The sequence below is a fragment of the Piliocolobus tephrosceles genome, chromosome 18 (assembly GCF_002776525.5).
Source record: "Piliocolobus tephrosceles isolate RC106 chromosome 18, ASM277652v3, whole genome shotgun sequence".
NCBI lineage: Eukaryota > Metazoa > Chordata > Mammalia > Primates > Cercopithecidae > Piliocolobus > Piliocolobus tephrosceles.
This window is the reverse complement of record NC_045451.1, coordinates 61,497,991-61,510,813: the sequence shown is the minus strand read 5'-3', so window position 1 is coordinate 61,510,813 and position 12,823 is coordinate 61,497,991. Positions and strand designations below refer to the sequence as shown.

At 43.6% G+C, this 12,823-nt stretch overlaps 1 protein-coding gene across 1 annotated transcript in view; it reads right to left on the bottom strand.

Annotated features, from left to right (window-relative positions):
• CLUL1 (clusterin like 1) overlaps window positions 1–10,679 on the bottom strand; it is a 58,967-nt gene extending 48,288 nt beyond the window's left edge. Inside the window, exon 1 of the mRNA XM_023228435.1 lies at window positions 10,553–10,679. Within this exon, the coding sequence (XP_023084203.1) occupies window positions 10,553–10,563 (11 nt within the window). The 5' untranslated portion in view covers window positions 10,564–10,679. The remainder of the gene's footprint in view (window positions 1–10,552) is intronic.
• Between the last annotated feature and the right edge of the window lie 2,144 nt (window positions 10,680–12,823).

Genomic DNA, 12,823 nt, shown 5'->3' with positions numbered 1-12,823 from the left:
CTCTGTCGCCCAGGCTGGAGTGCAGTGGCCGGATCTCAGCTCACTGCGAGCTCCGCCTCCCGGGTTCCCGCCATTCTCCTGCCTCAGCCTCCCGAGGAGCTGGGACTACAGGCGCCCGCCACCTCGCCCGGCTAGTTTTTCGTATTTTTTTAGTAGAGACGGGGTTTCACCGTGTTAGCCAGGATGGTCTCGATCTCCTGACCTCGTGATCCGCCCATCTCGGCCTCCCAAAGTGCTGGGATTATAGGCTTGAGCCACCGCGCCCGGCCTCATTTTCATTTTTGACACTTCCCATGACTGTATAGAATGTTCTTTCTTCAAATTAAAAGTAATTTAAAAACTATTTGAGGAATGCCATGATACAATAATGCTTAATAGTAATAGCACATTGTAGAATAGGAGCCCAAACAACTAAAAAAAACAGAATTTTTAGAACAGCAATATCTTTTAAAATGTCAAATCAAAACAAACACCATTTTAAGTTTACTTAAATATTTAAAATGATTGTACTGAGAACCATTGTCTGTATGTCTTTATTATTGTTGAAAGGAGTTAGCCAGCTTGCTTTAGGCAGAAAGTAAGGGAAGGGTCCCCGGAGAACCTCCAACCCATGTTTTGTGCAGATAAGGGAGCGTGCACAGCGGGCTTGCCTAAACATGTCCCTAGCGGATGAAGGGCCCACATATGCACTGGGGGAGTGCGGTGGAGCCACCAGGAATTCATGCCTTATACAAACAGGAAACTCAGCCCCATCAACTTTTATATAGGAGCTCTTGTATTCAATTACGAAGGGGCAACCGGCAACCTACTTTCAGGACCCCACTCTTTCCCGAGAGCTTCCCTTTTTGCTTAATAAATTCTACGCCACTCATTCTCTGATGTCCGCGCACCTATTTCTTCCTGGGCATAAGACCAGAACACAGACCCAGCTGAGCTGAGGAGCAAAAAATCCTGCATCACTGTTGTCAAGTTTTACTTTAGATTTTAAGTTCATAGTTTATGTTAAATTATTGTTTTCATTTGAAAAGGAGATTATTTGGTTATTAATAAAGTGTATCTATATATAGAAATATATGTATGAAACAAACTATTTTTTGTTAGTAGTAGTACTTTCTGGCTGCACATTGCATTGAGGGTTACTTTTTACTACTTTTGCCACCCTTCATCCCACATAACTGATCACTAAATCCTATCCATTCTATTCCATTCATTCATACAAAAAGTATTCATTGTATATGAATGTTCATAGCAACTTTGTTCATAATAGCCCAAAACTGGAAACTTGGAAACCACCCAAATGTCCTTCAATGGGTTGAATGAGATGAATAAATTCTAGTACATCCAAGCCATGGAATACTACTCAGTAATTAGAAGGAGTGAAATATTGATACACACAACTCAGATGAACTTCAAAGAACTTATGAATGAATAAAAGCTCGTGGGAGTGGTGGTTCATGCCTGTACTCCCAGCATTTTGGGAGGCCAAGGCGGTTGGATCACTTGAGCCCAGGGGTTCTAAATTAGCCTGGGCAACATGGTGAAACCCCATCATTACAAAAATACAAAAAATTAGCCAGGCGAGGTGGCGCGTGTCTGTAGTCCCAGCTACTCAGGAGGCTGGGGTGGGAGAATCACCTGAGTCCAGGAGGTACATGCTGCAATGAGCCAAGATCATGACACTGCACTCCAGCCTGGGTGACAGAGTGAGATCCTGTCTTGCTCTGTCACCAGTCCCAAAAAATACATACTGCACATACCCATCTATAAAACATTTGTGAAACAGAATAATTATAGAGATGAACAGATGAGTTGTTCCCAGGGGTCAATGATGGAGGGATGGGTGTGGCTATAAGGAGGTAACACTAGAAAGTCTTCTGCTAATGGCTTGAATATCTTCATTGTGGTAGCAAAGCTTCACATGTGATAAAATTACACAGAGCTCTGCACACACACACACACACGAGTGCATCTAATAACTGGTGAAATCTGAATAAGCTCTATGGGTTGTAGCAATGTCATTTGATTGTTTTTGATATTTTAATATAGTTGCATAAGATGTTAATGGTGAAGGAGGCTGGGTAAAGGGTGCGTTGTTGTTTCCTACACATTTCTTTGCAACCTCCTGTGAATCTATAATTATTTCAAAAAAAATTTTTTAAGTATTTAGGAATTGTCTACATTGTGCTGTGCATTTTCTTTCTTTATATTTGTCCCCTCTTTTACCTCCCTTCTGCTGCCCTGTGTTTAGGCCCTTCCCACCTCTCTCTGACTTGTCTATTCTGTTTCAAATGTATCTTCCACGCTCCTATCAGATGGATCTTTTAAACTAATGCTTTTTTTCTTTTTTTTTTTTTTTGAGACGGAGTCTCGCTCTGTCGCCCAGGCTGGAGTGCAGTGGCCTCCCAAGTTCACACCATTCTCCTGCCTCAGCCTCCCGAGTAGCTGGGACTACAGGTGCCCGCCACCACGCACGGCTAATTTTTTGTATTTTTAGTAGAGACAGGGTTTCACCGTGTTAGTCAGGATGTCAGGATGGTCTTGATCTCCTGACCTCGTGATCCATCCGTCTCAGCCTACCAAAGTGCTGGGATTACAGGCCTGAGGCACCGTGCCCAGCCCTAAACTAATGCTTCTTAAACTCTACCATACAAATGGGACACCTGGGATCTTGTTAAAGTGCAAGTTCTGATTCGGTTTGTCTTGGGGACTTGGGATTCTGCATTTCTAACAAGTTCCCAGCTGATGCCAATATGGCTGGTCCTGGATCATACTTTGAGTAGCAAGGATCTTAAGTAATTTTCTTTCATGGTATACCCATATTTAAATCCATCTAGTTGATTCTCATTGTTCACAGAATAAAGTTCAGTCAGAGCATGTACCTCTTTGCTCAAAAGTCTCTAATAACACCCCAGTGACCCTCAGAATAAAATCCAAATGCTTTACAATGACCTATAAGGTCCTGCAAGACCTTCCCCACCCTGAAACTCTCTGACCCCAGCTCCTATCACTCTCTTCTTTTCCACTCCACCTCTAGCTTCACTGGCCTTACTGATGTCAGGATCATGTCCCAGGTATAGTCTTGCCATGGGACCTTTGCACTGGTGATCCCTCTGTCTGCAATGCTCTTCCTCCAGAAATCCACATTCTTAACTCCCTAAATTCCCTCAATTTTATGCACAAATTTCCTTCTCAATGTGGCCTTTCCAATGAGGCCTATTCCCTTTTTTTTTTTTTTTTTTTGAGGCGGAGTCTCGCTCTGTCGCCCAGGCTGGAGTGCAGTGGCGCGATCTTGGTTCACTGCAAGCTCCGCCTCCCGGGTTCACGCCACTCTCCTGCCTCAGCCTCCTGAGTAGCTGGGACTACAGGCACCTGCCACTATGCCCGGCTAATTTTTTGTATTTTTAGTAGAGATGGGGTTTCACTGTGGTCTCGATCTCCTGACTTTGTGATCCGCCCACCTCGGCCTCCCAAAGTGCTGGGATTACAGGCGTGAGCCACCGCACCAGCCTCTATTCCCCTTTTTAATGGCAACCTACTACCCTCCCAACTCATTCCTAACCTTCCTTGTTCTCTCTCCTTTTTCTTTTACCAAACACTTAGCACTTTCTAACATGCTTTGTAATTTATTTATATGTTGTGTCTATTGCTTATGTTTTTATTTTATTTTATTTTATTTTATTTAGATGGAGTCTTACTCTTTTGCCCGACTAGAGTACAGTGGAGCGATCTTGGCTCACTGCAACCTCCCCTTCCCGGGTTCAAGGGATTCTCCTGCCTCAGCCTACCGAGTAGCTGGGACTACAGGTGCCCACCACCGCACCCAGTTAATTTTTGTATTTTTGGTAGAGACAGGGTTTCACCATGTTGGCCAGGCTGGTTTCGAACTCCTGACCTCAGGTGATCTGCCCACCTCGGCCTCCCAAAGTGTTAGGATTACAGGAATGAGCCACTGAGCCTGGCCTTCTATTGCTTATTGTTCACGTTTTCCTAAGGATAGGAATCTTTGTTTTGTTGTTTAGTGAATCTCAAGTGGCTTGATGGTGTCTGGTACATGATGGTGGGTGTGAATAATGATCAAAACTGCTTACCATACATACATGAGAGAGATGGACCCTGGCCTATCTCTCCACACTATCTCCCACTGCTTTCTCCCATATACTTTGTGTTCCAGATGTCCTAAACACTAACATTTGCATGAATGCACCATAGTTTATTTTCCCTCCTTGCTGTATATTGCCCCTTTTAGGTCTTTCTCCCATTTGTTTCTTATCCTTCAGTGTTCAACTCAAGATATATTTACTTATCTCTATTATATGGGCACTCTTGATGGCATGAAAATGCGCCATTTATTGCCCCATTCTACTTATGTATACCTCTATTATTACACTTCTCTTCCTCTATTTCAATAATTTGTTTTCCTATTGAATGAGGGTCTGCAGAGGAAACAGAAGGCACACTCAGAGGAAATTATAAAAATAGTTTTATGAAGAAACTATTTTTAGAAGTGAGCATTTAAGGGAGTGTGTTATTGGATACAGGAACCCAGTGAGTGCCGGATCCTTGGAAGAGGTAACTGCAATTGCAGAGGAACCGCCAGAGCTGCCATGCCAAAATGATGCCTCCCATTGACCGAACTCAATCAGAAGACACAGAGCAATGAGCCACAGTGATCCAGCCCCCCTCCCTGGAGGCAGGGAGAGGCGAAGAAAAAGGTGGAGAACAGATCTGGAGGAGAGGGGGAGAACAGAGACCGACTATATCTCTGTACTAAATGAAAGGTTCCTGAGGGCAGGACCAATTCTCTTTCATCCCTGTAGCCCCACACATAGCACAAGGCTAAACCTAAAGTCCTTGTAAAAGCAAACTACAGTGTCAGAGCATGTATTGCATTTAACTTAGTATTTTAAGGAAGGGAGGCTGGAAGTCAAGCAAGTTGTTCATTACCTCTTAAAAATATTTTTTTTCTTTCATAGAGATGAGGTCTCGCTTTGTTGCCCAAGTTGGTCTTGAGCTCCTGGCCTCAAGTGATCCTCCCACCTCAGCCTCCCAAAGTACTGGGATTCCACGCATGAACCACCATGCCTGACCCTGTCTGTTACCTATTTTGGCCAATTTTCATTTATGTTCACGCAAGATTTTTTTATACTTTTCTTAATATATCTAATTTATGTATTCATTTATTCATGTATTTATTTGTTTTTTATTATTTTTATTTTTTGAGATGGAGTCTCACTCTGACGCCCAGGCTGGAGTGCAATGGCAAGATCTTGTCTCACTGCAACCTCCGTCTCCTGGATTCAAGTGATTCTCCTGCTCAGCCTTCCGAGTAGCTGGGATTACACGCATGCACCCCCACATCCAGCTAATTTTTTTTGTTTGTTTTTGTTTTGAGATGGCGTCTCACTCTGTTGCCAGGCTAGAGTGCAGTGGGGTGATCTGGGCTCACAGCAACCTCCGACTCCCTGGTTCAAGCGGTTCTCCTGCCTCAGCCTCTCGAGTACCTGGGATTACAGGCACACACCACCACGCCCAACTAATTTTTGTATTTTTAGTAGAGACAGGGCTTCACCATGTTGGCCAGGCTGGTCTCGAACTTCTGATCTTAGGTGATCCACCTGCCTCAGCCTCCCAAAGTGCTGGGATTATAGGTGTGAGCCACCATGCGCGGCCATTGTATCTAAGTTAGATGACAACAGCACAACAAGGACAGAATTCCCTGGAAAGGTTCATTTTGATCATCCTATTTTGCTGAGTTCAGGCTTATATCTCCAGAAATGACACAAACCTGTAAACAGAAATATTCATGTGGGGCTATTGGCACAAGACACAAAGCATGAGAACCACAAAATATTTCAATCAGTGATGCTCGTCCATCAGTTGAACAATATTACCTCCAGAAAATGGCACACAGTAGGCAATTAATAAAAGCTTCTTGACTGTCTAGAGTCAGGTAAGGCAAGGACATTTTTGAGGCATGAAGTAATCCAGATATTTTAATGAGACAGATGAGGCCACCAGGTCGGTTGATCAACCGTCCTAGTTTGCCTGGGACTGTCCTGGTTTTGTCCCTCAGCCTGGGAAACCCTGAGTCCTGGGTAAACAGGGATAGTTAGTCACCCTATGATTACAGCCAATTTTTTAAAACGTAGATTTTTATTCCTTATGATATAGCTTCATTGAGAGGTAGCATTCAAAGATGAGTAAGCCATTACAGCTCTTGGACAGTTATCTTGAGTTTGGTAAAACTTGGAACTATCTCTAACTGGGATCTGGTGACTTCACTGATTATCCGGTTAAGAAATCCTAAGATAGGCCGGGCGCGGTGGCTCAAGCCTGTAATCCCAGCACTTTGGGAGGCTGAGACAGGGGGATCACGAGGTCAGGAGATCAAGACCATCCTGGCTAACACAGTGAAACCCCGTCTCTACTAAAAAAAATAAAAAAAACTAACCGGGCGAGGTGGCGGGTCCCTGTAGTCCCAGCTACTCGGGAGGCTGAGGCAGGAGAATGGCCTAAACCCGGGAGGCGGAGCTTGCAGTGAGCTGAGATCCGGCCACTGCACTCCGGCCTGGGCGACAGAGCGAGACTCCGTCTCAAAAAAAAAAAAAAAAAAAAAGAAGTCCTAAGACAAATTTCACTGCTGGTATTCTATTAACCCCAATCTTTATAAAACTACTTAATCTATTAATTCCTCAGGTGTACAATCAAAACATACTCTAGCATATTTCTAGAAATAATAAGCCTCTCTTGCCACTGATTTCCTCAGGTTTCTGAGTGTATTTCCAAACACCTTGCCAGCCTTCTCTGTAAACTGCCAATCCCTTGTTCTAATATTCTGCAAGAGAAATACGCAGACACAACTATTGTACCACTGACCATTTCAAATTTCTGCATATGCTAAGCGAGAAAATGGTTGAGAACAATAGAAGACTTTTTGCAGTAAGTCCTTATCCTCAAACTTTTGGCTGGACTGTAGGAACCTGATATGCAATAAATGTCCTGGTCTTAAACCAGATAAACTCCTTTACAGTGAGAAACATCATACAGAGACTGATTTATGTGTTCTTTATGTCTGTCCAGGAAATATTTAGCCAGTATTTATAATGTATGAGAGATTATAGGGGGAAAAAAGGCAAATGGATTGTTTGAATCTTGGTAGGAAAGGCTAATGCTACTGAAGCAAATAAAAAATAAAATCCAACTGCTGAGTTCAGTCACAACATGCAAGTGATCATCCATCTAACAACAGTTTGCTTTTAGGAAGAACAGATAAACCAGTCACCAAAACTATCATCAGCCTATATGATGTGATATTAAAGGAAATAATTCAGTTCATACTTCGGGTTTAAATTATTATTAATTTTTTCTTTTCTTTTCATGAGACGGAGTCTAACTGTGTCGCCCAGGCTGGAGTGCAGTGGCGCAATCTCGGCTCACTGCAAGCTCCACCTCCTGGGTTCACACCATTTTCCTGCCTCAGCCTCCCAAGTAGCTGGGACTAGGAGCAGCTGGGACTACGAGTAGCTGGGACTACAGATGCCTGCCAACACGCCTGGCTAATTTTTTGTATTTTTAGTAGAGATGGGTTTTCACTGTGTTAGCCAGAATGGTCTCGATCTCCTGACCTCGTGATCCGCCCGCCTCGGCCTCCCAAAGTGCTGGGATTACAAGCGTAAGCCACCGCGCCCGGCCAATTATTATTAATTTTTATCTTTATGACAGTCATTGACATTTTGGGTAATAAAAATAAATCTGGTGATAAAAATAAATGATTAAAATAAGCAGTCTTAATCATTTGAAAATCAACTATTTCTAAAGTTTAAAAAATTACCTAAATATTTAAAATCACCATCACCCAAAAAAGTTAATAATAATAATGAAAGCTATCTTTATTAAGCATCTTCTACTGTCCCAGGCACCATATTAGAAGTTTTACATAGAGCCTCATTTAATCCTTCCAACCTGATGAAATAGGGTTACCAATCCTATTTCATAGATAAATAAGATAAGGATCAGAGAAGGTAAGTAATTTGCTCACTATCACAAACTCTTAAGGTAGACAACCAGCATTCTATCTAACCCAGGTCTCTGTTCTTTCCACAACATCACATCATTACCTTAAAAACAACAACAACAACAAAAAACACTTAAAGACATGTAAAAATACTATTCTGGTAACTATATTACTTTGCTTCTATGTAATTTCATTTTATTTTGAGAATTAAGAATGAAGTTAAATAAGAAACCTTATATGGCATTATAAAATCTACTATAATCATACCTTTTATGTATTGTAGAGGTATTTGTTTCTTTAGTGCTTGTTGAATGGTACTAGCTAATAATTGTACTCATTTCTCTAATTTGCTCAAATATTTCAATCTCTGAAAAAGTTGCCAAAAGCTGTTAACAGAGAACAATGGACATATTTTTAAAGTTTACTAAATCAGAACAACATGGGCACATGCTAAAGATTAATTTGGAATCATTTACATATATGCCTTCTAATAAAAAAAGGAGGTGGTGCTTTTTATAAGTGCAGAAAAAGGAATGTAACCTATTTCTTGCAAGGGCATGTGAGTGGATCTCCTATTCTCACACATGGCTTTGTTTTCAAATTCTTGAAAGTACAGAAATTCTTTTAATTTAAAGGTGAGCCCATGGAAAATCTGGACCAGCTGTAGAAAACCATCCAAGAACTCAGTGCCACAGCCACTTTTTTGGTTGTGACACCAACCCCCGGGTGATCTGACCCTCTGCTCACCAGTGTTCTAAATTATCCAAGAGAGGTACTTCTGTTTCCACTGCTGCAAGCGAGATGCCTCCATGGAATTCATTGTCTCATTAGCTGATACTGCCTAGAGGATGTTAGAGAGGAACTCAGGCAGCCTTTAGACTCAAGAGAGAGACTCGAGGCTGTCGAAAGAAGGAAGACTCACAAAGGGTCTAAACTCAGTGCACTGGAGCGGAAGAGTTGGGAAACAGCCACATCTCACCGTGCTATTTGAGGAACCTGGAAAAACAGATCATCGTGACTTTCTTCAAGGTCATGCAGAGTTTAAGTGATTTTTACTGTCCCACATTCCAGCATGTCCTCTTCTATGAATTCATTTCCTATGGTAGTTCATCATTCTCTATTTATGGCATTTTTATTAGGTAACAGTATCTCATCTTTTCCCCATAATTGTGCTGCCGCATATTTTTAGAAACTTTCCCACCCCCCATTGTCAGGGACTGAGGGGTTGCATGAATGTTGAGTCTGAAAATTCTGTTCTTGCATCAGACAGGTAAAAGTGGCCTTATTCGTATTTCTGTTTTCAATGTCTGGAAAAAAGTCCCAGGGAGAGAAAAACAAGATAAAGCATCATGGCGTCCACTGGTAAAATCCGTACACGGAAAGTAGGCTAAGCTAGAGTAATCGGTTTAAGGTAGCAGTAAATAGTGTCTACAGCTCTTTACTTGGTTAACCTCAGTTAACCAGGACCTGGCAGAATGGGGATTGAAATCAGGGGGCTCATCCGTGGTTTCCTCAAATACTGATTTTATCAGGTTGGGCTGATAATTCCATAAACTGTCTGAGCATTGATCCTTGAATATGATCGTTTTCAAAGTGATTCTTTTTCTGTTTGGGTTTATTTATTTATTTTGAGACAGAATCTCACTGTGTTGTCCAGGCTAGGGTGCAGTGGTGCAGTCTTGGCTCATTGCAACCTCTGCCTCCCAGGTTCAAGCCATTCTCCTGTCTCAGCCTCCCGAGTAGCTGGGATTACAAGCGTGTACCACCACAATCGGGTAATTTTTGTATTTCACAATGCAGGCCAGGCTGGCCTCCAACTCCTGACCTCAAGTGATCGGACCGCCTTGGCCTACCAAAGTGTCGAGATTACAGGCGTGAGCCACCACACCCGGCTCCGCTTAGATTTTGCCAGTGGTTTTGCAGGGATGGTGTGTCTCCCCGCTTCTACCTCCTCCTCTTCCTGGCTGTTTTGAAAAAGAGAAGAAATGGATTGGAACAGCCCAGGAGATTGCCTGAGTTTTGCTGGCAGCCTCTGAAGGAGCCCACAGTATTTCTTTTCTTTTTTTTTTTTTTTTGAGACGGAGTCTTGCTCTGTCGCCCCGGCTGGAGTGCAGTGGCCGGATCTCAGCTCACTGCAAGCTCCGCCTCCCGGGTTCATGCCATTCTCCTGCCTCAGCCTCCGGAGTAGCTGGGACTACAGGCGCCTGCCACCTCGCCCGGCTAGTTTTTTGTATTTTTAGTAGAGACGGGGTTTCACCGGGTTAGCCAGGATGGTCTCGATCTCCTGACCTCGTGATCCGCCCGTCTGGGCCTCCCAAAGTGCTGAGATTACAGGCTTGAGCCACCGCGCCCGGCCTCCCACAGTATCTCTACCTTCCCCGGCAAGAACAGGGAGTGGCTTTGTTCTGCCCGCGCGGGAGGGGCCGGGCATCTGCAGAGCCCGGCCTTGGACTTGGGAGCGGCTTTCTCTGGCCCCTGGAGAAATGGGCAAGAGAGGCGAGGAGAGAAATTTGTGTCCTGAAGGATGTTGCTTCTCACCTGTCATTCATAAGACGCGCTCGAGTGCTGCCCCCTGGAGGCGTCTGTGCCACTGGCTGGAAGGCAGAGCCTGGGGCACAGGTGTCGGCAACCTCCAGGGTGGAAGCCAACCCCGCGGCCCGAACCTGCAGGTGACACCGGTGGACGGGGCCTGCAGAGGACCTGCGAGTCTGGGCCTGAAGCGAGCAGAGGCCACTCCGCTCCAGCTGAACGGCGATGGTTGTCAGGAAGGAATGTGGGCTCACTGTGGAAAGAACATTCAGTTTTTCAAAAGAAGCCAGAAATACGGATGCTAATGTGAAATTCCTGATTTTTCAAACTTGGCAACCTAACCCCGTTAAAAAAAAAAAAAAAGAAAAGAAAGGAAAACACGCAAGGAAAAAAAAAAAAAAGCATTGCTATGGCAGGACCACGAGTCATAGGTACAATGCCTTGTACACATTAGAAAGAGAACAGCGCTCTGGGCAGATAAAGCAGGAGGGGAAAAACGTAGTGGGTGCTTATGTGCCAAGTCAAAGGTGCCTATAAGCAGTTGCTCCCCTGCCTGACTGCTGGGCTTAATGCGAGGATCATGGCTGGATGTCAGCCTCCTTGTGGGGATACTGACACAGCTGCAGCAGCCCTGAGACAGCCACCAAGCGGGCCTGCCCATGCCAGATTCTGTCCTTGGGGGCCCCAGGTTCACAAATTCTGGATGCTGGAACAGGTAACCAGAGGGCAGGAAAGCCAGTGCAACTTGCAAGTCTACCCTTGTTAAAGGGTCATACAATTGTAAAATTTCACACCCCCCATATCCCAAACATCCTCTCCATATTCCTGGATCGTGAATGTTGGCTCTGTAGGCATGTTTACTCTAGGCAATATTTTTCTGAGGTTATTGTACTCTATGTGAGAAAGATGCATTTATGTATCCACTTTACCTTTTGGGAGTACGTTTTACCCGTTGTTAATTTTAACATCTTCCCTTGGTTGACCTACTTGTGTTGGATCTCTTTAAATTATTATTATTATTTTTAATTTAATTTAATTTATTTTTTTTGAGACGGAGTCTCGCTCTGTCACCCAGGCTGGAGTGCAGTGGCCAGATCTCAGCTCACTGCAAGCTCCGCCTCCCGAGTTCACGCCATTCTCCTGCCTCAGGCTCCCGAGTAGCTGGGATTACAGGCGCTCGCCACCTCGCCCGGCTAGTTTTTTGTATTTTGTAGTAGAGACGGGGTTTTACCGTGTTAGCCAGAATGGTCTTGATCTCCTGACCTCGTGATCCACCCACCTCGGCCTCCCAAAGTGCTGGGATTACAGGCGTGAGCCACCGTGCCTGGCTAAATTATTTTTAATTCTGAAAACATCCTGACAAGGTAATATGATTCCCCTTATTTTACAGATAAAGACACAGGCTTGAGGAAGTAATTTTACCCCAGACCAGCTAGGAAATGACTGTGCAGAGGTTCAAACCCAGGTCTGTCTTCCTAGGAGGCTGATGACTTTGTTACTTCTACCTGAGATGGCAAAGTCTGTGTCTTTTCTCCCTGATGTCACCTAATGAAGATCTATGCTGTCTGAGCACTTAATGCCTAAGAATCTTCCATTTGGTACCTTCTCTTTTCCCCTTTTTATGTCTATATAAATGTAACAACAGTTCTTTTATATAGCAAAGCATGAATCTTTGTGGCACATAACTTTAAAAATAATAACATACCAGATGCACACATCCAAATGAGTGTGGGTTGCCTTGATGATTAGAGACTTATTCCAGTGATGCTGTTGCCAGTCACCATTTTTCTTGTGCTTTTTTTTTTTAGAAGTACCTTCAAAGCCAGTTTACAAACCATTCAAAGAAAGTAGCCTCCTCATTTAGGTGGCATTTACTGTTTTAAACCACAAATGAAAACAGCCAGCTTCCCCAGCCGCTCTTTTCATCAGATTTGACTACAAACAACTTCAGGCTAATTCAAAAAATGAAGCCCAGTCTCCATGGAGGACGATTTGCCTCTGGAGAACGTTCAGAGGAATGTACTGGAGGCTTTTTTTGGTTGTCACCAAAATCGTAGTTCCAAAAATGTTCTGAGCCCAGTAGCACCATTGGTTATGTATGTGACCTTTGAAGGGGACACATTTATTGGACTGGGCAATTATCCCCTTAATTTACAGATAAATAAGGGTAAAATAATTTTTGAATCATTCCTGACAAGTTGGTTAAACTAAATGAAGAGTTAGGGTGGTGGATAGTATATTGGCTTTGAGCCTGGATTATGGAGCCAGAATGGGTTCCAA